Source organism: Diadema antillarum, unplaced genomic scaffold, assembly GCF_040938485.1.
Source record: "Diadema antillarum isolate AM-2024a unplaced genomic scaffold, OU_Dant_1.0 seq00000696_RagTag, whole genome shotgun sequence".
NCBI classification, from domain to species: Eukaryota; Metazoa; Echinodermata; class Echinoidea; order Diadematoida; family Diadematidae; genus Diadema; species Diadema antillarum.
In genome coordinates this window covers 2,729,921-2,757,743 of record NW_027271601.1, presented here as the reverse complement: position 1 = coordinate 2,757,743, position 27,823 = coordinate 2,729,921, and the positions used below count along the sequence as shown (strand labels likewise).

Below are 27,823 nucleotides of genomic sequence, written 5' to 3'. Positions count from 1 at the left end.
CTGATTTCATAAAAAGAGATACTCTGCTCAAATTTTATGGCAAAAGAAAATGGATGCAAGATATATGGACATGGTACAACTGTTCTCATAACCAGTTATTACTGTTTGAATTCTGAAATTGTGAGGTAAGCTCTGAGATCCTGTGGTGACTACTTCAGTCACACTTTCAGTGTAAACTGGGTTTCTAAGTGAACTAGAAGTGCTGGAAAGAAGTTATGTACTTGGTTTACTTCGAGCTAAAATGAATTGACAGAACAGTGGAAGCCAAGCTTGCTCCATAAAATTAATTTGGCAGAAATTTCAGCTCCTGGTCCTTCCGTATTACACATGCCTGTCAACTGTATGTGTTACCAAAGTAACTTTTCTGTTTTTTTCCCCGTCTACCCTTGAGTCTTGCGAGTCCAAAAGCACAACTTCCGAAATGACAGATAAATGTTCAGAGAGAGAGAGAGAGAGAGAAGGAGCAAAATGATCCTGTTCTTCAGATACTTATATAGAGTGCTGTTGCTCTAGATCCAGAACAAGAAAGATATCTGTCAAAGCTAAGTGGCCTTTGTGTATACAAATTAGTGACATTATTATCATCTGTTTTTGCAGCAAATTAAAAGGTGTAGAGACATGATGATACACTCTGCATGATTACTTCATTTTTCTCACGGTTGGACCTTTTGCAAAGAGATCCTGGTTGCCACATTATTGTCATATCCACATCTACAGAAGAGAAAAAAATAACTTACATTTTTCTTTCCATTAACTTACAAGACATTCTGTACAAAGATGGTACATAATTCACGAAGACATCAAGAATAGATGAAGATTTATGCTCTTCATAGTAAACACTGTATCGTACACGTTAAAGGCCTGTTGTTGATTTTTTTTTCTATCAGCTTATTGAAAGAGGCCTCCAATTGGCTAGAATTGCACAACTTAAAAGTTATCTATGCCACAAAAGTAGTTGTATGCACACCGAAAACTAGAGAGATTTTTACTACAATCTCTTACATTACAATTGAGCATCTTTTCCAAAATATTACCTTCTCTTTATTCGTTCCTTTCTCCCTTAAAACAAAAAGACAATTCAAACAGTCCTCCATCTGCACAAAGTTTTCCACTGTGAACCAGCTCCTGACCATTTGGTCATTCCTGTACTAGATTTCTTGCTTACTAATCAGATCCTCTGAATTTTTGAATCTACAACTTCGGGGGAAGTTCAATGCCCTTATACATGTAAACAACAATAGTATCTTTCGTGAGGTCAACCACAGTCTGACTGAGAATGTACATTGTACCGAACTGCCTTTGAACAATTCTTTACAAAGTGCACATCACTGGCATTTGATTCTCCACAACACTAATTACATCTTTCTTCTCTTTTTAAACCCATCGAAAAACAGTCACATGAATCTAAAACGATGCATCCAAACATTCATGCACAGAAAAAAAAAAAAAAAAACTTCACCTCTATTCAACTTAGCTACACAAGACACAATTCTGTATATCTCACATGATATGTGCAGTATATTACAAGGAATACTTGGTCCAATGTTTAAGCATCATTATTGTCAAGTCAAATTCACTAAATCGCCACATCACAGATGGCTCTTTACTACTCACAAAGTACTATTTATATTTCTCTTATATGAGAATAAAGATATCTGATTTTTTTTTTGTTTTGTTTCTATTTTTTTTTCAATGTTGACAGGAAGAGAAAGGACAAAAGGAAGCTACAAAATGGAGATGCCAACAAGTTTCTTTTAAATGTCTTCATTGTATCTTTCTGCCGGGTTTTATTTTTAGAGAGACACAGAAATAATGAAAGACTAACCCACATCTGATGAAAGGCCACCGAATAGAACAAGTACCTACAAGAGTGCTTTTATCTGGCTCTGTCTGCCATCTCTGCACGTAAGGCTCTGTAGTAGAGCATTGTCCAAGTTTGTGGCATACACATCAAACGTATTAGTTTAACAAAACAGCAATGCAGTGTCTCACGGCTTATGTGCTGCTGGTACATTCTGACAGACTTTCAAAAATAGCCCCCACCCACTAAACTTGTACTACGTATGACTTCGTGACACAGCTGTTACGCCTACCATATACCAAAGGTGTGCAAACATTCGGTATTCTTGGATTTGCCTTCTTCAAATGACGCTACACAATGCAGGTGACATTTAGTAGATACCTTTGATTATCATAGCGATCTGATGTATGTAGGGCCGTACAATAACCCACCTATCCAAACACACACACACACACACACACACACACACCCATGCATACACACACTCTCTCTCTCACACACACATAAACATTACTCCGCATGCACAGGTATCCTTCTACACACATACACACACACACACACACACACACACACACACACACACACACACACACTTACTCACCTACGCACACAGAGTAATAAAAAATCACATATTCGACTGACTATGACCTGAATCAAATTCTCCACATTCTCAGAAAAAAAGGGGGGAAAAAGAGGAGGAAAACAAGAAATAAATTTGACACATACTTTGAAATTAACCAAATAACAGCAGGCAATAAATGCCTACCTGAATGATTGATTTTTTCACTCCAGCACATAAAGATAGATAAGATCGCTTCTTTTGTTTTGAGCACAGGTATATCAGATTCCAATCTGGCTTAATGGAATTGCAAATAAATATTTCTGCGCATTAATAGTCTACCATACACACAGTTTGTCTACCTACTACCAGGCAATATTGAATAAATAAATACACATTGGTAGGCTTGCCGCAAACCATGAAGCAAGGTCCTTCTTAACATGAGGGCGCTATGGTAGACTTCTACAATGCATCAGAGAACGACCAAGAGGAGCAAACACAGATTTTTTGAGGATGTTTGGAAAAGTTTCAACTTTATGGGAGGAACACTCTGGTAAACAAGACCAATCTGGCTTAGTTCAATGCTGCCCTGTGCTCTTGACAATTCTAACATCAATGCCCTAGTCTGGGAAGAGTGTGAGAAGAAAAAAAAACACACTCCCATCTTCGTCCATGTGTAGCAATATATCACTTCATCATGATTCTCAAACTATCTTGCATAAAATGTGCTACAATACCTCACAAATTTGAATGAAAAAAAAAAAAATGACGGCATCATGGTGTACTCACTGCATTATGCAAAGGACATATGAGGACACAAGATACTTATTTGAACATCTTCTAAGAGTACTTTATATTCATGCGCATCATCTGAGACACCTGGTCTACATTGGTACCAGCTTTGGCCAGCTAACATGCTCTTGGGACATTGTGATACGATACTTATGCCCTGTCGCTCTAAAACAGTGAGGTAGGATAATACAGCGGTGCTCCATGCTGGCTTAACCATGCCGTGCCGCATTCCTAGATTGAAGCCTGTACTTAGACTACACATAGTTTGAACTTTCTTTCAAGGAAGATACGAGGAGAGGGAACACAAAAATTTGACAAAGGCAGCTGCAACTTAGACACTAACTACACTCGACTCTACCGATCTACCGAAAACGAACACTACATCAGCAACTGTACACATTTGTATGATTGTTTTGACACAAAAGCACAATATCTTCATCGAGGTTCAGAGGAAAAAGAATTGAAACACTGAATACAATGACATAATGAGCATATATTATCCAAAATAATTATCTTAAATTATTACCAAATACATCTGTAGAAATTCATTTTGTCTTCTGCTTGCTGCTAAATGGAGGACATTGCAAAAGTTTTGTTGTTACAATTATCGACTGTCATGACGTCTTGCTTGCAAATGTTACGATGCTTCCGTGATTTCCATCCAGCGCGTTTCGAAGAACGACCGCATGGCGTGTCCCGCTCGACCCACTTCTGACTCATCTTCGTTGAATGTCTCGCAGTTATCAAAGATTAGTCGGGCGTCTGCAGCAAATTCTTCCAGCATCTTGTACCTAGTGGCGACAGAGGGCAGGAAAAAACCAAAATACCATGACGACAGACTGAGAAATGGAGTTACACACTTTGAGAGGAACGGCAATGAAGGATGTGATTTTGAACGTTCTTATAAACCCATCCCTCATACTTAGACACCACTTTATGAAGTGTTAAAGAGCATACACTTCTACGAGGATTTCATCAGTTTATCTGATGAAAATTTTGCAAAACAAGTTGGAAGCCTGAAGACCCATCTCAACCGAAACTATACCATCCCATTAAGCCCCCTCTGACAATGGGACACAATACGTAAATGTTATCTCTGCAATGTGTACAAGCTGGTACATAATTACAACAAATCATGCTGATAGTCACAAACTTAAGATAAGGAATTATCATTTTGTGACTGACCGACATGCATGACAACGATCAAGGAATTTGGCAGGACAAAAAATATGTGGCAATTATGGGACGATGGTTGCTCTATCCCTGAGGTTGCTTTGACAGATGTGATTTCACACATGTCACATGAATTGAAATGATCTATTATCTTTTGTGTGTGTGTGTGTGTGTGTATATGTGTGTATACAATCTAATCAAATTCAATCAAGTCAAGAGAGTGGATGGGAATGAAGAGGATACATGACAAGAAGTGGTCTACTCACTTTCCCTCTCTCAGCTTCGTCTTCATCGTGCCGAAGTCCATGGGCTGTTTGATGACCTTGCGGTACTGGGGGATCTGCTTGGTGTTGACCGGTGCCATGAATGGCCACGAGTCCTCCTCCCTCTCAATCTCACTCAGGATTTGCCTGCAAGTTGACACACAGCAAAACAGGTTTAGAGCAGCATGTCAGGTTTGTGTGTCTGCTTAACCCATTGAAGACGAGTCCCGAGAATACCCGGGCAGGCGTCTATGGGAAATGTGTGGTGTAGCAAAATCAGTCTGTCCTCAAAGGGTCAAAGAAAACCTGTACAGTACACATTTAAATGACTGAACAACAGACTAGAATCAACTTTACTGTCATGGTATTACATGCAGTAACTTACAAACAAGAATACAGACCATTTGTGCATCACAATGGTCGACTCCCAGAAGAACTGGATAGGGAATAGGAATGCTATGCGACAAGTTCCCATCATCAACTTACTTGCAGGGCATTAACTCTTTGGGTATTGAAGACTTCTTGGAAGATTTCTTGTCCGACTTCTTGTCTGACTTCTTCTCCGACTTCTTTTCTGACTTTTTCTCAGACTTCTTGTCAGTGTCGTCTCGAGAAGGAGCGGGGCTACTTGCCCCATCCATGATAGGAGTGTTGCGACCCGACTCAGATTTCTTGGACTTGCTCTTCTTTTTCTTGTCTGTAGGTGTCTTCTTCTTGGCCTACATTATGGGAGAAATCAAGATGATTAAAAAATAATAAAATTTGACTGAGGGTGTTGATTATCATAGATTCAAACTCACAATTGATACTTCATTACATTGAAGATATATGCAGAATATTTTGTACTATTAGACAATACCTTCACCTAAAAAAAACACTCAATATACTGACTGTTAGTTATGACGGTTTTGTTTTGTTTTAGATTTACACTCCGTATGGTCAGAACATAGAGGTCTTTTTTTAATGTGATATTGTTTGACTGATACATTTCGTTAGTATGTGCTTTAGTTAGTCAATATAGTCTGCTATCCCCCTCGCAACAAACCAATTTGACATGACAGATCCCAGATGATAATCCTCCCTTCTTGTGCATATTCATTTGGTGGCCTTTTTTGGAGTAGAGACAAAATACACTGGCACACTCACAGACTTTGAGACAGTTGTTACTTGATACACCATGAAACCACACACTCTTTTGATAACAACTACAGTATACATGAAAATGTTTGTAGAAAGGTGTTAAAGGGACATTCCAGATGATTTTTATAATTTCACATCATTTTATACATAAATCGATAAAGCCATGTATAGATTTGTAGAATTTATTGTGGTCCTAGTGCAGTTAACCAATACTCTGAAAAACACATGAAATATTACACTGAACAAGGATGATGACACACGAGGTTCACATATTCCAGTACAGTGCACTCCCGTTATAACGAACACGGTTATGACTGAATTCTGGTTATAATGAAGTAAAAATTCTGGCCGCAACATTATCCACTCTATGTATTCTTATTGTTTACTTGTTCATTTATAAAGAAATTTTGATGTAACAAAAGAAAACTGCTGGTCCCAAGGACTTTGTTATAACGGGCGTCCAGTGTAATGTAGCATGATGTAGATGTAGTGTAATGTAATTTCATTAAAATACCACCGCTCAACAACTTCACCTGTGTAAAATCTAAGCATGCTTCTGTATTTTGTTCAGCTTCATTGAGCATCCAATTGTGCGTTCTTATGTGAAGCTGTATGTCATCATCCTCATTCATCGTGATTTGTGACAAATTTTGAAAACGTTCTTATTCCTCATCCCAGTCACTATACATTCTGAAACTGTGTACCTAGTATAAGCAATTTAGAGAATGTTCAAAGGTCTCAAAATCATTCAGAGGCCTCCTTCAACGCTGTGCACAGTTTACAGGGGTAACACCCTCGTATACTTCCAGTGAAAATATACACATACATATACAGAGTATCAGTATACGTGCTTCTCTATAGATAACTCAGATAATATGAACAACAGAGATAAAACCCAATCAGAAAATTTACTAGCTCCTGGCTGCAATAAAAAAGATTTCAAATGCACTACAAGAAGTATTAGCTGGGATATTAGAATAACACAATATGCCTCCATACATAAACTCACAATGTATTTGCGATGTGGTAATGGAAAAAAGCTGAAAGTGGGCAGTAACAATGACTACAACCAAGGCAAAGCCAACTAATGTCCTAATGAATGATCAAAGATTCTACTACTACTGAAATGAGTACTACATGAGACTGAAACTGCAATGGAGTAGTAAACAGCAGGCACAGGTCAAAGGTTAGCATGTGTAGATAGGATGACATAGCAAAAAAAGACAGTGTATTGACAGGTTAGAGGTCAAAGGTAAGGTGGTGGCTGAAGTCAATAAGAACCATCCTCACTTTATTCTTCATCTGTGAAATTCTCTGTCCATTCTTCATTTTGTATTAGGCTTTGGCATGTTTTGCACTAGGGGAATGTTAGTCTTGGAAAATATTAGAGGAGTTACTCACTCGAAATGAAAATTGCAAACCAACTGTAAACTGTTGGTTCACACCAGAGGAGTATAGACTGGCATTAGACTCAAACTTTGAAAAATGAAAAGTACACACTTAACCTGGCTTTTCAAATATTTCTACTATAGCTATAGAGGAAAAAAAAAGAATGAAAAACAAACAACTGAATAAATAAATAGAGGATAAGGTTTCAAAGTAATTTTCATTTCTTGTCTAACTGTTAGCGTTGTCATAGGTTACTTTGTCTTGGTTGAAAAACAAAAAGCTTCAAAAAAGTTAAAAAGAAAAATTACGTAAAAACTATTTCAAACTCTATTAAATTCCAAATGCGCCAAGGCATCTTGGACTGTATCTCATCCTTCTGTAAAGCTCTTATATCTTCCCACTTGATACAAGTTTGTGGTCTTTTTCCTCATCAGTGACAATGGCTCTACCTTTTGGACGCAATTGTCGCAAAACCAGTCACCCTCTGGCACCTCAGATAATTTGGGAGTGAGGCAATACAAATGGTAGCCTCGGTCGCACCAGTCGCACAGTAGCAGCTTAGCCTCATCGCAGGAGCGCCGACACACCTTACAACACTGCATGCAAGGGAAGGAGGGAGGGAGGGGTGGTCAATCAGGCTGGGCGCCAAAGTCTACACAACTAATCATTATGAAAAGTAAAGTGATCATGGATTAAAAGAAAAAAAAAACACATGCACTGGGGAAAAAGGAAAGAAATTCTACTCACTAGATGAAAACATTGTAGGGATGTGAGTGTAAATATTCATTGTGATAACAGAATTGACAACTGACTTTGCATTTTAACCACTCCGCATTAAATGTCTGGCTTTTCAGGCACGGAAAGCAACTCACATTACAAATGTATGGATCAAGCATCTTGTGGCAAGAGGCTTGAGGGAATGATCACTAGTCTTTATCACCCTCTCACAATCAAAAACAACACAAAAATCATTTGTAACGATGGTCAAAAGGAACTACGGGAGACGGAATACATACAAAAACATAAAATGATGCCTATAGATGCATACTACCATTCTACTAAATTTTTAACCGCTACATGTATTTCAAAGAATGCTGACTACACCAGTGACAGATGAACAATTTGACAAAAAGACGAAAATAATGGCAAAGAAACCAAACACCATTTGAGCCAGAACACTAAGAGCAAAGTAAAATAGTTCAGAGGATCGCCATGGCTTCCTGGTAGTCTGGAATGTGACTTCTTGGCACAACTACTCTCTCTTAATGAAAAAATACAACAACTTTGAGCTATTCTACACGGAATCATGCAAATGTAGTAAACAAGTACTATGCTAATGTGTGAATATGCCTGAACTGACCTAACATTGTGAAATTACAAGAAATAAACCCACTTTGTCACCGCCTTTCATGGTAGAGAAAATATGGTTGATCTCTTTTTCTTTCAGTTGGATAATGTCACAGTATGAATCGAGAATTCTTCTTGCTTGGCAAACAAAATGTCACTGCTTTGTGTGTGTGTGTGCGTTTTCTTTTCCTTTTTTTTCATCCATACTCCCAAAATAACTATGACATCTTTCTGTCTACAATCAGCCCTCTAGCATTCTGACATTTTATCTGTTTTAGGACAGTAGATTTTCTTCTCAGAACATACACTTTATTGTGAGTTCATGTGGTGAGACATTATCACAGACCACAAATATCCCATGTCTATTTGAGATTAAGATAATGCTTTATGACAGCCAATCATCTACAGCATACTCTTTGAATTCAACCCAAACCAGATGACAATGTTTATGTCCATCTCCACTGTAGAGTGGATGGCAACTCTTTATTCTAGTTGACTTTACCTACAAAGAATGAAATAAAATATAGTGAATTGTGAAGTGTTTCACTTTAACTGAAAAAGACAAACAGAAGTATGCAGTCAGCGATGATGCCATAATTTCACAACTCTCTCTTTGGTTTGTACATAAATGTATTACAATTTTCTCAGCAAAAATCTAATAATTAACCCAAGGTCCCTGTCAATCAAATTTACTTTGAAGTAGGCATTTCGCTTAAAATATTCATACCACCTAAAACTTTACGAGTTGGTTTCTACTTTTCTTCCAAATCTACACTGTAATGAGACTATCCCGAATTCTCTCTGATTGATGCTTGATTTTATTTTGTTGCCATCATTCCCCCGAAGTCCGTTCATCATCGTCATCATCATCGTTATCATCATCATCATCATCACCGTAATCATCATCATCATCATCATCATCATCATCACCGTAATCATCGTCATCATCGTCATCATCATCATCATCAATGTGTGAATGACAAGGCACACCATACAGAGGCAAGGAGTAAGGAAGAAGACAGCTTTCTGCATCTCTTGTAGACTCACAGCTTTCATGATGGACTTGTCCCACGCTATACACCTGTCAAGCAGGTTGATGCAAATGTAGAGTTGAGCGGCGGAGGAGCAGTCGGCAACAGCCCGCCTCCAGCGAGACATACCACGTGGGATGTCAGACCGGATGAATCCATCACCCCCCTCCTCTTCGTCCAGCTCATCATGGATGCTCTTCTCATCTTCCTTCTTCTCCTCCTCATCAACCTTCTCCTCGGCGTTCTCCTCCTCCTCTTTGCTGGAGGAAGGGGTCTCTTTGGGTGCTTCGGTGGGGACCTCGTCAACCACAAGCTTCTTGGTCTCGTCCTCCACACTTTCCATTGGGGTTTCATCACTGTTCCTCTCCGCCATTTCCCCACTCTCATTGTTCTTCTCCTCCTCTTTCTGTCCATCTGCATCCGCATCCCCGTTTCCGGTTCCTGCATCCTCTCTGGTATCCTCCTCTCCACCTGCCGCTGGGTTGGCTCCCGTCTGGAGGGCCACCCGCATCTGGTATTCCTCCTGGTCCCGTTTGAGCCGCGCCTCCTCCCGAAGCTTTTCTCGTCTGTCCCTCTCCAGCCGCTCTCGCTCTTTTCTCTCCTTCTCCCTCTTCTTTTCCTCTTTGCTGTTTTATGAAAGCAATGCACAAAACACAGTCAATACCACCGTAAATTCACCTGACAAGACTGGCAAAGAAATTTGGTGTTACAAAGGCAAAAGAAAGTCAGTATAGTCAAAGCCTTGTGAATGATCCCTTTCCGTTCTTAATGTTAGCATCATGATATACACACCTGACTTATCGACGAACAACTATTCTAGACATTTACAACAAGTTTTATTTCAATACATAAGCAGTATGCAATGAAATCTATAGAGATGAACCAATCAGAGAATTTGAGCAGGATCAAAAGAGTGTCAAAGAGAGTTGTAACTGCCAAAATGTCAGACAGTTGTGTAACTGCTTTAGGGAAAGAAAAATAAAGCTCTTCAATCATATTAAAAGTGAAGGCTAAAAACAAGTGGGGAACCCTTCTCAATCAGTTTCCAACTGCCTGATGTAATGTTGTCATGATGCTTGATATTGAAGGCTTTAGTGACCATTAATCATCTGACTTTGCCTACTGAAGAGCATGCTGAGAAATGTTTGAGGTAGGTAAACCTTGAAAATTGTTACAAGAGCAAATGATGGAGGGGGGGGGGGGGAGTGAGCAAATACCTTATTGCAGCATCTACTGAGAAAGTTGTGTAATCCCTGTAGAACAAAAACAGAGAGGACAGTGTGATGAAAGCTGTCATTTTCATACCTTTTCATTACAAGGATACAGAGAAAACTGTAGAGCATCAAGGCTAAGAAAATTTTCATGGCTAGATGACGAAAAATATACACAACTAAACATGCACAGAAAGAGAAATGATGGCTGCACTTGGTTTGACCAAAGCTATCTTTCTTCTTATGAACAATGCTATTTTAACACAAGACATGATATGGGATTTCAAACACAACGCTGCAAGTGCTTCGTGGTTGGTGACACAATTATTTGAAAGTATAATGTTGGCAAATTGGCACATTGATGGGGTTAAAAGTATATTTCTCAGCCACATATTGTGTCACTGAGGACAAAAGCTGGTTAACATTTCAGCAGAGCCACAGAAAAGATCATAAAATGTCACTGGAACTCTTACAATAAGGTCTGACCCTCATTCCTTGAGCATAGAGAAATGCTGCCTCTTTTGGAAAAACAAGAGATTATTAGACAGTACAGAAAAATAAATAAACAATATACTCAATCATAAGGGTTCACAAAAGTCTACTAGAAGAAGAGATTGACATATCTACATGCATGTATGTGAACTTGTCCTTTGGAGTGTCAATCATTGCATGATGATACTGAAAAAGACCTCTCAAAAGTAAACATGAAACTTAAAAGTCAAAATCCTTACCTGAACCCCAGGGGTGGCTTCAGGTACCTCCTCTCAATGCCTCGCTCAAAGCTCTGCAATCTCTGGATGGCAAAGTCTACCAGGTCAATCCCAGCATCCTTTGCAGTCTGGCAGGACTCCAGCTCCGGGCTATCAGTCGCCTTCTCAGGCAGGACCCAGCCCTGAATGTGATTCAGGTGAAAATCATAGTGAAAGGTTGCCAAATTGGGGGGGGGGGGGGGGAACACAGACATGACAGGAATAGCATAAACTTTCAGGCAATTTTATTTCACTTCTTTAAGACTTTTATAGAACAATCCCAGATACTTCATGGCTACCACTCTTTTTAAAGACAGAATTGATAAATAAAATGATTAAAATGATACAGTGACATAAAGAATTCAGTCATGCCTGCTTGTTGAAGTAGATCATCTATGGATCTAGCAAATCATTTTTTTTTTTTTTTTTTTTTTTTTGGGGGGGGGGGAATAATCTCACACCTGAATTAAGAACATTATCACAAAGCTGACAACGTCCCTTTCCCACTGATATGCAGATCTTTTCACCACCACTTCTTAAAACCAAATATCCATAATTCTCCTTTGTCTGCTCCACTCTCTGGAAGTGTTTTCTCCACTTTGCACCATTCTTTCTAGAAGGCTGGATAGGAGGCTAGATGGCTCACCTTGACTTGCATGCATCCCGCTGCAAGCTTGTCCTCCATGTTTTCTATCACCATGATCATTTCCTTCTCGATGGCGAAGGCCAGCTCCTCGTTCCAGCTGTGTGGAGGGTCTGGGATTACGTAACCAGTCTCCTTAATGGCAGGGTTTTCGGGCATCTTCAGGGCTGGGTTGGAGTGAAGACAAGTGTAGTTCAGAGTCTTAGATCAAGCTTTGCTTGCAGAGGTTATAAGTTTACCCACACTTTCATATTACTGAATTCAAGACTCTTTACTGTGGACTGGTATACTAATGCACTCTTATAAATGGATGTTTTGTTTTGTTTTGGGTGGTTTTTTGTTTTGAGTGGGTCTTTTTTCCACTGAGAACCTAGCAATGACTTATCTAATACATCTGGTTTATACATCAAAGAAGTCTGGCTTACATGTGCTTGTTGGTGCTACATTGGGTACATGTCCACTTAGTTTTCTGCTTGTCAGGAATCATATCCAAAGTAAAGATACAGGCATCTACATCATATAGAAGCAAGCCCTTTCATGTTATGAGCAGAACTAAATAAATGACATAGAGTATCAGTGTATCCCAGGTACAAGGCTGCCTACAGCCATAAACTCACTTTTGTGCAGTCCCTTGGTGCACGCCTTGTTGCAGAACTCGTCGTATTTCTGAAGTGCCTTCTGAAGACTGCGCTCCCGAATGCCACGGGGGTACGCACAGCGGGAAATCTCAGCAACCTGCTCAGCATCCGTCACAAACCACCAGCCGTGCCGGAGACCTAGACACACACAAAAAATCACAAACGTAGATAAGGATAACTTCATGCTCGACGTTCTAAACTTCATACAGGGTTTAAATGAAGCTCATCTACCCATTTACCAACAGACTCATGAGAACAGATGAATATTTTGCTGATAGGTCTTCATGCTTCTACTTTACTCCTTCACTCAAAGTTTTCAGAGGGCAAAGTTTTTCAAAGGCAAAAGGGAGAACAAACTGAATAAAAAATAGTTTACATGGCACAAGATTATTTCCCTGATCTCTCATGGAGACGAAACTCACCCTTCGGGATGGGCTCCACTTTGGTTGCCTCAATCTTAGCCAGGACAGCTTTCATCTGCTGGATGGCACGGTTACCCTCCTCCTCCTCCTCCGTCTCCTCCGACTTCTCCTGCTTGAAGGTTGGTTGAGAGATGGACTCCAGACTGAGCGAGTGCTGGGACTCCTCTTGGGGCCCGTTCATGGTGGGCCCCACTGGCTGCATCGGGATGGCCATCTGGGGGAAGGCGTAGGCACCCAGGAAGGAATTCATCTGACTGACAGGCATCAGTGGGATCGGCACGTGGTAGATGTAGGGGTTGAAGGTGAACGCCGCCGGAAATGCAGTGGCGGCAGTGGCAGCGGCCGTCACCTGGCTGATGTCGGTCAGTGACTGGGAGGTGGCAGCCTCTGACCGAGACGTGCCCTCCTGCGTGTCACTCTCAGGTTTGGTGATGGAGTTCTCATCGCAGGGAAGGCGGGGGAGAATGCTGAACCAGGTGTTGGCTGAGTCGGATACACCGTTGAGCTTGGAAGTTGGCAGCTTGCCCAGCTGATCCGCGGTGATGAGCTCACCTCCATTGTATGGCTTGATGAGTGGCGATTTAGTCTCTGAGCGTGGAACGAATCCTTCAAGGTTTACAAACCCTGGCTTTAGGTCAGCTTTGTCCTCAGAGGAGGTTTCACTCGTACCTTCTCTCCTGTCCACACTGTCCTTGCAGTCACCATTCTCTTGGGAGTTGTTTTTCTCACACATCTCTTCTTTGTCCAGGACACCCCTAACAATATCCTCTACAATATCCTGCACAACTTCTATTATCCTGTCCCTTCCATTCTCTGAGGACCTCTCCTCCTCCTCTGTTACTGCCTTGCTCTGGAAGACACCCATGTACGCTGAGGAATCAGGTTTCTGGAGGAAGAGATTCTCCTCGTTTCTCTCCTCCTTGCTCTCACTCGATCCATTGCAAAACTCCATCTTGGTCTCACTCTGATCCTCGGCATGCTTTGCATCCTCCGCTCCTTGCTGCTGCTTTTCACTCTGTTCAAAGGTCTGCATCGCGTCCTCTGCCTTAGCACTGAAATCTAAAGCCTGGTCCTCAGTTTTCTCATCCTTAACTTCTTGTTTGCACTCAAGCGTCCTTTCGCACTCCTCTTTTATTTGCTTAGGTACTTCTTGTTCTTGTTTTATTGCAGGTTCAGATGGCACTGTACTGTCTTGGTTTTCAGACTTTATGATGTCTTCTTTGGTATCAGTTGGCTCTTTGGCCTCATCAGAGTTTGTTGTTTCCACAGCAGACTGCGCTGCCTCATACTCCTCAGGGGCAGCACTTTCCATCCCTTCCACTAGGATCCCCCCAGAGTGTGGCAGCACCCAGTAGCGTCGGTTGAAGCGATCCATGCCGAAGGTCATCGCTCGCAGGGAGTGGGAGGCGTCAAATATCTTGTTTCTGAACTGGCCGTGTTGCTGCAATGATTTTGAATATCAAATCAAAGAGGACTCCACATGAGTACATCCAATGTAAGTTAGGACACATTGTATTTTTCATGGTAGGACATGTAAGGATGCATTGTAACTCTGACAAAGGTGCACATTTCTACATGACACCAGTAGATTCCACAGTGAGAAAGCAAGTGATTGAAGATAATTATCTACTGAAATTAAGTATCTATGACAAAATTGTTTAAATTATGACTTACTGAAGACCACATACAATGTCATCTTCTCCTCTAGTTCACTGAGAAATGCTTCAAATTGAATATATCCAGTACCTTTACAATGCATGAAAAATCTGCAGCTTTGACAACATTGAGATGTGAATCAAATTTATTCTAACTCAAGCATCTCAAAGGAAAACAAACCTTGGTTAATTTTTCGATCTTTTTTTCCAACTGCTCTTTGCTCGGACTCTTTCCATCCTTGTCCTTCCCTTTATCATCCTCGATGGGATCTCCATCCTTGGATTCATCTGCTTCCACCACCTGTTCCACCTTCTCTCCATCCTCTGGTTCCTTCTCCGCAACATCTTTGCTCTCCTCTTCTTCCTTCTCCTCACCTTCCTCCTCGGGATTTTTGGGAGGGCGCCCCCGTTTGCGTTTTGCAGTCTCATTGGCCTTGCCAAAGCGCTTCTCCTGTTGGACTCGTAATCTGCAAGGAAAATTTCGAGCACTTACAATCAGACCTGAAATTGATGAAAACAGCCTGTAGATGTGACAGATGATGCCAAAACGTGATAACCAACGTGTACATGAAAGAACAAATACAACAAAAAGAAATAAAGACATTTCTGCAAAATCCTCTCCCTCCAGACACTTTAGCAGTTTCCTAAATCAATCATCCTTCATTGGTGTTTTATTTGGTGAGTTTAAAGCATCTTCATGCCTTTCATGATTTCATATTCCCTGTGTATGGATCAAATCTGCCCTAAGTTAGGGTATTTGCCTCCTATCCACGAGAACCAATCATGTTCATCAATTTATGAAAAACACAGAACTGACATTATTTTCAAAACAAATCAACTGATAAAGACTGATCAGGATTTGTGCCATTGCAAAGAATATATGCCCAAGAACTTACTGCGGCTAAGTTCACTATGATACCAACTAAAATTATGTGGTGTAACCTACTTGCGTATCTTGCCCTCAACGACCCACTTGTCCCGGCGCAGGTTGGACAGATTCTCCATGCTACTGTCGATGCAGGCCACGACCCGGTCACTGCAGACCAGCTGGTTGACCAGGTAGCCCAGAATACTGGCCTTGTGGGTGGGGTTCAGGGCCAGGAATGGCACCGTCTGCAGCTTGACTGCAAGCTGTGTCAAAACAGAGGCAGTGATTGGTTTATAATAGACTGGTGGTATGTTGATATATAGTAGGCAATACCTGCCATGATAATACGTCTTTCTGTGGAAGATATACATCAGTCAATAGAATGTGAATACTTTCTTCTGGCACATGGAAAGCAAATTTAATGACTATTCTCAGAAGCTCGAAAGTAATATTTCTTTGAAATGTCTCTTTGTAAGTTCCCTGAAATTTGAAAAAGGCTACATAATTGCTTTGGTTACAGTTTACAAAGTACATACCATTCAGCCTTGCACACACACACACAAAAAAAAAGAAAGAATGATCAATACCTGTTGCTGATAAACAAAACAAATAGATCTTAAAGGGATCAGCAACACAGCCAAATCTATATTTAAGTTAGTGGAGAGAAGTCAAATGAGTGAAGGGGGGGTACCTCATCGTTGTTTCCTTTCATTGCCTTGAGGTAGCAGCTGAGTACTTCAGATAGGTTCTCCTGAGTGACGTCGATCTCTAGAAGACGTTGGCCACCAGCTGTCATTGCCTGTTGGTTGAAAGGGACAGAAGGAAAAAGGCTAGCTGCATCACCCGTAACTTTTGATATTATGACTATATCTCACCTCTCCTTAATGACGTTATCTTTTCTTTTTACTTGTTCTGTGAAAATATTACCGAGATGGTAATATAGACAACAAGAGGAAAATTACTGCAATCATTGGGAACATCAATAGTAAAGCAAGAGCAAGAAAAATACCATTATCAACATAACCCTCTTCATCATCACCACCACTATCACCAGCATCATCAGCAATAAATCATATTCAAGGACAGTTATCATCTTTACAATCGGCACAAAAAATCACACGGTAACATCACTTAAGCAATGAACAGCTAATCCTTACTTGAGAGCAGTGTCAAATCATCATCACCATTATCAATATCATCACATCATCAATATCATCATCTCATCTGAAGGTCAATAATACAAACAACTTCAAGAACAGCATCAACTCACACCCAATACTACTGGTTGTCCACTTATATGGAAACAGCCATCACCATGGCAACAGCAAAAGGATGGAAGCGGCATCTTCCAGAGACTAAACTCTCCCACTTTTGACGGGAGATCTCCCGTCAAAAGCCAATTTTCACAAAATCTCCCGTTCTCCCGCTTGAAATGATCTTTCTCCCGCCCAAACACCATTTTCAAAACCTGGAATTAGATTTTCATATATCCAAAGGATCCAAGGTCGAGCGCAATAAGAACCTCTTTGGTCCAGCGTCAATGCTGTGATTGAAGAGCGAGCTATGTATAGATGCTCTACCTACCACCACCCCCCCCCCCCCTACATACATACATACAATTACGTAGATCATAAAACGCATGCACAGAGTGCCGGTATGTACACACGGGATCGACACGGTGCCTCCGTACGCTTTTATAACCTTTGGTGCGTACACGTGACACGCACTGTGCGCGAGGTGCACATCACGTTGGATTTTCCCATTTGCTAGAGGTTTCAGGCAGGAGAATCTCCAGATCAGAAGATGCTTGGGGTTGGAGTCTCTGATCTTCTTAGGCAGAAAGTTAAAACTGATGCCATCCGACTGCTTGTTTATCTTTCTCTTTGTCACACTCCATTGACACTTACATCTGGTGTTTTGTCATCATCCGGCAGACCCGGGTCTTCCATTGCACTGTTGACAAGCTTCATTGCCAAGGTAACAAGGGCGGGGACGTGCTCCTCCTCGTTCGTGAGGGCTCCCTGGAGGACAGGCATGGTGGGGATGTCATCCTCAACATCTATGGAGCAAATCATTAGGGGGAAAGAAGAGCACAGTTAGGAATGATGAGATACATTGTAAATGGCATCACTCAGGAGGAAACATAAAATGCTTTTCCCATTTCTGAATCTTTTGTCTTGTGCTCCCATCTCTCTCTTTCTCTCCCTCTATCTGCTCCCATCTCTAACACCTTCTTTACTGGGCATTCAACTAATCTAAGAAATGTTTTAATTTTTCTTGAATTACATTGGTGCAATCACTAAAGAGAAGGTGCACTTATTTGATGTATTGTTGAGAAATTAGTAGATACTAGACGAAAAACTTTGAAATTCACTGCAAAATTCATTGCATTGGCTGTGGTCATCTCGATTGCTGCACTTTTCTTACAGGTGGTTGCCACTCTCTTAATTTTATGTGCAGTATACTGACATCAAAATATCTTGGGTGCAGTGCATGAAACAAGCAACATGAAAAAAAAAAAAAACTGCTGGATCTTTTTATAATCATTGTCAAACATCTTCACATTTCCATGTGGATGAGCACTCTATTCTTTCTTTTTTGAAAGGTAAAATGGCAAGGTAAATGTTTTTATAAATCAACAGCCAAATTTATGCTGGAGGAAGCCTCCCATGACATATGTTCCCATTACATACTGTTAAATGACATGCATTATCTCGAAAAGTTCATCTTTGCAGCAGTTGGTTATAAGCTGCTTTTTCTTTTTTGCATATCTTGTTCTATTTTCAACAGTTTTCATAGATAAGTAAGTTAATGCCAAGTGCAGAGCATGCAGAAGTAGAGGAATGATTCTTACCAAGACCAAGGGCATCGCCGAATGTATGAAGGAATTCGATGACCATGAGGCAGTCAGCTAATGCTGTTCCAGAGATGGTGATGCCTTTCAGGCGCTGGAGTTCTGGCAAGGCCTACAGACAATCAAGAAATGAAACAGAATTCTCTTCTAATTGTTTGCTGACTTCTTCCTCGATGTATCAACTTCTTCCTAGATGTATCACCTAACAGTTCCAACCAGGTATTAATCATAATAATGCACTGCAGCTAAAATTTCTGCTCATCACATTCATATGTATGAAATATACACAAGTACACATGACACAGCATTTATTTTCTTACCAGCATATCCTAATACTTCCAGTTTCACTTTATTTGATAACACACTCAGAGATCACTTCATAAGAATACCAACACACCTACATCTGTATTTGGGATGCATCTACCCATAATACCATCATCCAATCGCTGCTAACCTGAAATCAATCCATGTGACCCAATACCCCTACAACTCTTCTCAGTCTCTAACCAAATGCCATCAATTTTACATCTCTCAACCCACTAATCTCAATCACACCAATTCACCATCTACATGTATATTGTACATTGCCATCAAGCTCCGAGTGCCATATCGTGTCCCTGTGGTGGCAAGACTTCGTATCTTATTTGGCACACATTCAAAAACAGCTCAACTCAATTTTGAATATCAAAATAAATGATTAGATAGTTTTAAAACATTACAATCATTAATATAATTATGCAAAACAATGTTTCTACATTATTTGACATCAAAATTGATGTCATTTTGCAAAAACTTGAAACTACAGTCATTAATGTACTCACTCATAGTATTATCTCAGCTCTATAACTTCTGATTCTAGAGAAGATTTTTAAAGATTCCTTCATTTGGGGGGTTTGGGCCCCCTGGGGGCCCCCTGGGCGGGGCATGGTGCCCATTTTAACAAATTGAGATCCTAACCCCCTAGGGATGCTACCTGCCAAGTTTGGTGAAAATGGGTCATGGGGTTCTCAAGAAGAAGATAAAAATGTACAATTTAGGCCCCATTAGGACCCCTCCTCACCCCCCCCCCCCCCCCCCCCCCCCCCCCCCGGCCCCAAGGGGGGCACCCCTGATTCTGCCATGAACAAACTTGAAACTACAGTCATCAATGTGCTAACTCATAGTATTAACCTAGCTCTATCACTTCTGGTTCTAGAGAAGAAGATTTTTGCGGATTCCTTAATTTTGGGGGGTTTGGGCCCCCTGGGGGCCCCCTGGGTGGGTCATGGTGCCCATTTTAATAAATAGAGTTCCTAACCCCCTAGGGATGCTACCTGCCAAGTTTGGTGAAAATGGGTCATGGGGTTCTCAAGAAGAAGATGAAAATGTACAATTTAGGCCCCATTAGAACCCTTCCCCACCCCCCTCCCCTGGGTCCCAAGGGGGGCACCCCTGATTCTGCCATGAACAAACTTGAAACTACAGTCATCAATGTGCTAACTCATAGTATTAACCTAGCTCTATCACTTCTGGTTCTAGAGAAGAAGATTTTTGCGGATTCCTTAATTTTGGGGGGTTTGGGCCCCCTGGGGGCCCCCTGGGTGGGTCATGTTGCCAATTTTAACAAATGGAGTTCCTAACCCCCTAGGGATGCTACCTGCCAAGTTTGGTGAAAATGGGTCATGGAGTTCTCAAGAAGAAGATGAAAATGTACAATTTAGGCCCCATTAGAACCCTTCCCCACCCCCCTCCCCTGGGTCCCAAGGGGGGCACCCCTGATTCTGCCATGAACAAACTTGAAACTACAGTCGCCGGACGAAGGGCGATCGCAATAGCTCACTTGAGCCTTTGGCTCAGGTGAGCTAAAAATGCTGAAGTCTTTTCATTCTCTTGAAACTTCATGATTTTTGAGAAACAAGGCCTTGTCATCCCCAAGACGACATGCTTTCTTAGTTTCTTCACTTCCTTCCACCACCTGTACACCTCACCCATCTCCCTCCAAAGTTTCATCCCTCTACATCTTTCCAGCCACCTGTCAACCCCCTTCCCCCTCAACCAACCAACCAACAAACAAACAAACAAAACATGGCAAAACAAAACAAAACAGTATCCCCAAGCCATCCCACTTCACTAGTAGATCCAGAAAAGTCTTACTGGGGCTTCTGCAGTCAGTTTCATGTCCTCCACAGGTTTCTTAATTTCTCTGGCCATCTCCCTCTCCAGCACCCTCTGCTGCATCCTGCGCTCCCGGCGCTGGTGTTTCTCGGTCTTCTTGGCTTGCTTCTCCCTCTCCTTCTCCTGTGAGGAATCACGTATTAAGTCACATTCAAAGCAATGCATACTTAGTCTCCCATTGCAAACCAGAGAAAACAAACCCATGTGGATGCTCAGCCGTGAAGACAACTCTACTGTGAGTATGATCACATTGTGAGTGAAGCAATGAATTGATTCAGTAAAATTGTAAACTTGTATTCAACATATTGTATCATCAGCTACATGTACAAGTAACTCATTTACACTTTATAGTCTAAAAAAAAACAGCTCTTAAGCTATTATTATCCCAACATTGGTCACAACATATAATACATGCAAAGCATGTTGTAATGAATAGAATCTAAACCAAACAGTAACTGAAGAGAGTAAAGCATGATTTATGAGTGATGGTTTGATCTAGGTGACATTCTTCATCCCGCTTACTGGGACAAGAAACATTTAGTTTAATCTGTGGCATAGTAGTGGTATAATCTTCATTATATACTAAAACATAGAGATAAATCCATGCATCAGTTTCATCATACATCTACACCACAGACCCCTCGTTCACATAAACACACGGTGCACACAACGAAATAGATATGAATATTCAGAAACTACTACAGATCAATAAATACCTCAGCCTTCTTTCTTGCCTCCAGGGCTCTGACCAGGAGCATGTGCTGTTTTCTCCGCTCACGTTCCTGTAAGTGAGAGAATTTATAGGCATTGTCATACAGCTGCGCAGACAACTTACCCTCTGCGGAATTTCTTGTTCCACATACACTGATGCTGCTCGAAACCAGGTATGCAGACCTTCATATCTAATACCCACCCAACACATTTTCAACTTTTAAAGAATACAATTTTGGAAGAGTTAAGCCATCTTTGTTACTAAAGCACAAATGCACAGACATTAGTTTTAGATCAAGCTCTCTTAATTAGCAAAATGGGCAAAATTAGAAGCATGCATCAAACGTGACTACAACTACTCAGGGCCCAATGTAAACACAGGCACACATGCAGTCATGCAGACAAGGCATAGTGTTATGAAGAGGATATACGGTTAAAGGAGAATGCGACCACAAGGAGAATATGATTTCAAATGATGGATATGAGAATAAACGCAGCAGAAACAATCAAAGATTTGAAAGTTGGTGACAAGTATGAAGAAATTACAGCAGTCTGAATATCAGTGATATATCTCTCACATAATATCCATGAGCTATCTTGATGACATGACTACGATATGATGTTCTTAGAACTTGTGATTTGTATTCTAAACAAAATTGACCTTTGTTTTCTCACATAAAACTTTTCCAGAGTTACATTATAACCACATGATTACCTCCCCCCCCCCCCCCCCCGACATGTTGGTGGATTTACAGATATCAAAAGAAACAACATCTCCACTTAAAATTACACAAAACAAATATCTGTGCTACTATTTTTTATGAAAGTTCCCTAATATCAAAACAAGTAAACCCTGTTGTTTTCCTGTTGAATACGAGTAAAAGTGTGTTGTTTGGTTAAAAACAGAAAACACAAACACATGGCAATTGTAGTTAGCTCTGCGGCAAGTTAGTTCAGGATAATCATGCAAGCAGCTGTATGGTTATATGAGGCAACAGTAATGGTAGCAGAGTGCACTGACCAAAACAAAAAACAAAAAAACCGACTTGTGCATTGAAAAAATAATAATAAAACCTCACACAGGATTTCATCCTTCACATTACCACATCTAGCTTGTAACAAATATGTGTTTTATCATCAAGGCTGATGGAATTGAGCACAAAGTTGGCATTCTCCTGCAATAGTTCCTCACTTTTACAAGCCAAAGCTGATGAATCCATGTACAGGATGGCCACAAACTAACAGCATCCGTACTGAAATCACGGTTCGTGTTCTCTGATGCATTACAAAACGTATCAAGCACAGCATAGACTCGATGTTTTAAGGGAAGCACATTGTAGTTTAAGCACTTCACTGAGTGATGATATGTTTACTAACAAGGTACAGCAGCAACATCAAGATTGAGTTATAAATATGTCACATTGGCACCAAATGTTCTAGATGTAAAAAGAAACAGCCCGCTCAATAATCAATTCTTTACAGACCCTTTCGTTGTCACTTTTTACTAAAAGGTGACCATTTGTCTCAGATAAATAAAAGTTATTGGCAATCACTGAATGGATAGCATTATCGTTTGGCAAGAGTAAAGATGACCATCATAACTTTTAGTAACTTTTGTAATGAGTCAGATATGACAGCAACCTCTAACCCTTAATACATGTACAAACACCAGGACCTAGATCATGCCTAATGTACAATGTACATCAAGTTCCTTTACTTCACATGTTATAACAACACAAATATGCATACTAACGGATGTCCATACTCAACTCTCACTACATATTAATAACAACAATAATTATTTCCTGAGTGGAAATTCATCACATCACAGAGGAAAATCACAACAAAGCAATAACAATCAAGGTCAATTGTACATTAACTGCATTAAAGCTATTAGTTCAAGTACATGTACATATAACAGTGTACTTTTACAGTCACATGTATGCTAAATCTGCTTTTCCTGGTTACAGGGTTCATTACATGACTGTAATGATATCTTTATCAACAGACACTCAGTCTGCTCCTTAAAGGTAAAACTCACTACCCATTTAACTGCAGAAACTGTCCATTTTTGCTCTAAACGAACAAATATGGATAAAAAATTTGCGAAACAATACTGCAATAACACGATTTCATTTGGGTAATGATGAAAATGCGGAATATCACCCAAAAGGTTACACCAGAAAAATGTAATTATCAGAGCATACCCAATTGTAATTGCTATGTGATTTTTCATACTCAATTACATTAATTACATTATATCGGGCCATAGTAGTATCCACTGAGCAAGAGTGAATTGCATGCACTTTGTTAGCTGCACGCAATTCAGTACTACTGCCAGGACACAATACAATTATCATGTACTTGAGGCATTCTACACATACTCACTACTGAACGGGAATGGCGCCTCAGGAATGAAAGTGGGGCACACCAATTTTAATCACTTCACACTTTTTATCTCAAAATAATCTATAAGAACTCACTATCCTAGCAAACTGCATCAACCAGACAAGTTTTGGGGCAGAGCCTTGCAATATATATCGCAAGCAAATTCTATACTGTGGAAGATGAATTTTGTTACCTTCTGAGTACTGTTTTAAAGGGGATGGCTAGTAACCGATCAGTGGGAATCAGTGGGAATGCTGAGGGATGATTGTTCCAATCCTTGGGGGATTCATTTAAGAGTACATTATATATCTACTGTTGTGTGAAAATTTTTTGCTTCAGAACAGTCTTATATTCAAGTAATGTGCAGATTAATGCCCCGTCACTGACCAGGCACGCTAACCTGGAAACATTAAACTCCACATTACTTGAATATGAGACCATTCTGAAGCAAATAATTTTCACACAACAATAGATACATAATGTACTCTTAAATGAATCCCACAAGGATGGGAACAATCATCCTCCGGCATTCCCACTGATTCCCACTGATCAGTTACTAGCCATCCCCTTTAACTTTGAAATAATGTTAACACCGCAAAAAACTCAATACCATACAGGTATCATTACAAGTCTCAACAGCCACGGAGATACGCCAAGACAAGTCTCTTTGCCGCTTGAGAGAGTTGGGCCGGTGTCTGTTGTTTTCTAGTGCTGCTATGGAGGTCTTTGCAGGTCTCAAAAAGCATTACTGTAAAAGTTGAAATTTTCGCAGTGTTGAAATTTTGTGCATTTCGCGCAACCAGAAACTAGCGCAAAAATAAAAACCAGCGAACATTTTTGCTTGCCATATGTTTCTTTATTTAATGTCTTGATTCCTAGGAATTAAAAAACATGCGAAACTCATCTTACTTGGCCTAGCACGAAAAACTACTCACACAAAAATATCCACTCGTACAGTACCTCTCATCTGGGCAGGATGATAAAAACTCACCTGCCCAATTGCTCAAGACTAAGAAAAAAATACCACTTTTTGTTCGTTCTGTTTTATCTTTTGACAAGTAAAATGATTATGCATTTGCCTTTCAAAAGTATAGCAGCCTTGCCACCATGAATATCTTGGCAAAGGGGGGGGGGGGTTCTATTTTTTGTCACTGATTTTTTGCCCTGATATTAAGTTATCAAAATTTCCCAAGGTTACCTATCTACAAAATCATTTTCTACTTCCACTTCCTTTTTTTTTCACTGTGACAGATCATCATTACCCTGTAGATGTATATCATCTTATAAATATATCTGCTGCATTTTGTTTGTTGATGTCATGTCTAAAGAGCTGACATGACAAAGAATTATTCTTTATAAAAAAAAAAAGTACATTAAATCTGTTAATGATATGATTGGCCACTGGGAGAAATAGAAAATCAAGAGACTATCAGAGTTTCCCCAGCCAAAACAAAACAAAAAAATGAGTAATCCAAAGACAAGAGAAAGATCAAAGAAACTTTTGCCCAAATATTAGAAACGCAATGAAGGAAGATATGTATGAAAACAGCACAAAACACTATGTGTTAGGAATCAGAACACAATGCACTCCACACCAAATGTAGAGTAAGAAGTTGGACAACACCACACTTGTTAATGGTCAAATCTCTTCCATGTGAACACTGCTGTGTATACACGCCAAAATTTGAATTAAAGATTTGCGTACTAAATAAGCCCAGCGATTCTGTATTAACTTCAGTACCCTCTTTGAATCGAGACAGAGTTGGACTTATCAATTCATAACTCATGGCTGATCAATTCTACATCACTTCAGCAATATCAATGATCCCAGAGGAAATGACATTTAGGATACAACACCTCTCAATCTCCATCGTTGTTTCGTATGAAATGATTAAATGCAGAACTTTGGATGTCAGGCGGTTGAAATGCCCAGCTGAGAGACAGTGTTGTTGTTTGAGAATGCGAGAAAATGACATATCAATTTTTTTTCCCCCAGAAACGTCGCTGTATTCAAATGGCGCAGTGATGTTCATACATATGATGGCTGTGATACACATGCACTTTCAGCAGAGAGCCACAAAGAGCAAATCTTATAAAAAGATGATGCAAGGATGGACACACACTCATTATATCACCACCACCACCTCAAAAGATAAAGTAGAAAAAACGAGTTGGTCCACGACTGACCTGGTGTTTAAGAAGAACTGCATGCTGTCTCCTTATTTCTCTCTCCTGAATAAAACAGTATTTACCTTAGTTAGTCAAGTTTTGAACACACTTCACGTGTTCTCGGCAGATGGCACAATTAAATCTTTTCCCTCCCACGAATCTGAACCCAGAGCATTTTATTAATCTTGGCATAAGTAAAATTTATCTGCTTACTTTGCCTTGTGTTGTTTTGTTTTCTGAAGATTGTTTCAATACAGAAAATCATCACTAGCCTACATATTGCCAGAGAGTAACTTCAGATTATTAATGTATGATGCCAATAATAGATGAAAAATGTAAATATACAATGTTGATACTAACAATCTACATATGGCTTATATCTTCGTCCCCTAATATCATCGTCAGAGAAAAGATGTATGATACTTGAACACACAACATAGAGGAAATAGTCCTTGATTAGAATTTACTATTATCTGTGTTACACAAGTTATATCACTGAATGAATGCTGGAATACATACTTGTGGTATACTTGCCCTTGATAGATGCACATTTATAAGATAATATGGCAGCTGTTAGATACAGCACATATAAAGCTGCTTTGAGTAGTAGAATGATGCGAACACAATAACCCCATTTCTCATGAAAGAAAGAGTAAAGCTCAAATTCTGTCTTTCCATTTTGTCTCCACGGTAGAGAACCTGGCTGTTCATAAAGTCAACGCCCTCGACAATCAGCCCGTTCTTTTCATTAACTGCAGCCAAGTATCATATACCCGTAACTCCAAATCATTATCACTTTCAGCGACCAACAGACCACCCAAAGACCTTAAACTCTAGTACACGTTGGAATCTTGTTTCCACTTCCGCATGTTAATTTCTCAATTTCATAAACCACAGTTGGTACGAATTCAAAGCAGTCAGTTGAGGTATCTATTTCACTCTAATTTTTTGTATGTTTTCATTTCTAAACACGCAATCCGAAACTGCTGCTCAATTTTTTTCCTTTTTTTTCCCTTTTTTTTTTGCACGGCCATCGCTATCTCTTCAAACAAACCTTGGCTCGTCTAAGTGTTTCCATGGTTTTCTGGGTAGCTTCCTCTTCTTTTCGTTTTCTGCGCTCCTGGTCGTACAAAAAGGAAACGTCATTGTAGTGTTTTGTTTCATTCACTACATGTTTTTCACTCCATCATCATACAATAATTGGAGGGTACCATCATCTTTGACTGAAACGGTACAAAGGACTTTTTTCTCGCCCCAACAGGGATGGGTAAGAAACATACAAAGGTTAGTCATGGCGAGGATATAAAGAAGTTTTATGATGATCGATGCTTATCTACCCGAGAGGATAGCAATGAGGCACACCTCTTCCTTACTTTGTACAGTAAATAGAAGATGAGTATGGTATATAGCCTCGAAGAAGGGTTTTACTGCAATGCCAACACTGGGTTTCATGAGTACAAGTTGGGCATGGAGAGGAACGGGGATGATAGAGGGATGTGGGGTGGATACCGGAAATGTTCAGCAGTGAGAGTGGGCTACAGATATGATGGGGGGAGGCGAGTTTGGGGCATAGATGGGTAACAGTGGAATAGGCATGGCACAAGGAAGGGGTATGATACAAAATGGGCAAGAGGAAAGATTGATACAGTGTAGAGGAGGAGATGCCTCATTCTATCTTTAATTTAAGGGTGTGTGTCTTTTTAAAGCGTTTTAGGGTTTTGTTTTGTCATGGGTGTCTATGGGAGATAGAGGTCATTCTAATTGGGAGTGTATACAAATGTTCTAGCTTGAAACCTTGGCTGCTTTACCCGTCTCGCATCAGAGCAGATCCTAATATGACTGATTACTCCTGGCTATCTAGAGAGC

At 40.2% G+C, this 27,823-nt stretch overlaps 1 protein-coding gene across 7 annotated transcripts in view; it reads right to left on the bottom strand.

Moving 5' to 3' along the window:
- Window positions 1-2,359: 2,359 nt before the first annotated feature.
- Window positions 2,360-27,823, bottom strand: part of LOC139737552 (bromodomain adjacent to zinc finger domain protein 2B-like) — a 122,277-nt gene continuing 96,813 nt past the window's right edge. For 5 of the 7 annotated variants that reach the window (XM_071648231.1, XM_071648235.1, XM_071648233.1 and 2 more), the window contains 19 exons: window positions 27,012-27,077; window positions 25,976-26,020; window positions 21,406-21,471; window positions 20,669-20,812; window positions 18,536-18,647; window positions 17,589-17,740; window positions 16,373-16,480; window positions 15,760-15,944; window positions 14,995-15,280; window positions 13,159-14,599; window positions 12,716-12,874; window positions 12,102-12,265; window positions 11,438-11,598; window positions 10,713-10,748; window positions 9,512-10,121; window positions 7,567-7,713; window positions 5,075-5,307; window positions 4,592-4,735; window positions 2,360-3,943 (listed from right to left, as the gene is read on the bottom strand). In XM_071648231.1, coding sequence (XP_071504332.1) covers window positions 3,790-3,943; window positions 4,592-4,735; window positions 5,075-5,307; window positions 7,567-7,713; window positions 9,512-10,121; window positions 10,713-10,748; window positions 11,438-11,598; window positions 12,102-12,265; window positions 12,716-12,874; window positions 13,159-14,599; window positions 14,995-15,280; window positions 15,760-15,944; window positions 16,373-16,480; window positions 17,589-17,740; window positions 18,536-18,647; window positions 20,669-20,812; window positions 21,406-21,471; window positions 25,976-26,020; window positions 27,012-27,077 — 4,413 coding nt within the window. In that variant the 3' untranslated portion in view covers window positions 2,360-3,789. The remainder of the gene's footprint in view (window positions 3,944-4,591; window positions 4,736-5,074; window positions 5,308-7,566; window positions 7,714-9,511; window positions 10,122-10,712; window positions 10,749-11,437; window positions 11,599-12,101; window positions 12,266-12,715; window positions 12,875-13,158; window positions 14,600-14,994; window positions 15,281-15,759; window positions 15,945-16,372; window positions 16,481-17,588; window positions 17,741-18,535; window positions 18,648-20,668; window positions 20,813-21,405; window positions 21,472-25,975; window positions 26,021-27,011; window positions 27,078-27,823) is intronic. The other 2 variants (XM_071648237.1, XM_071648236.1) reach the window with 2 other exon arrangements.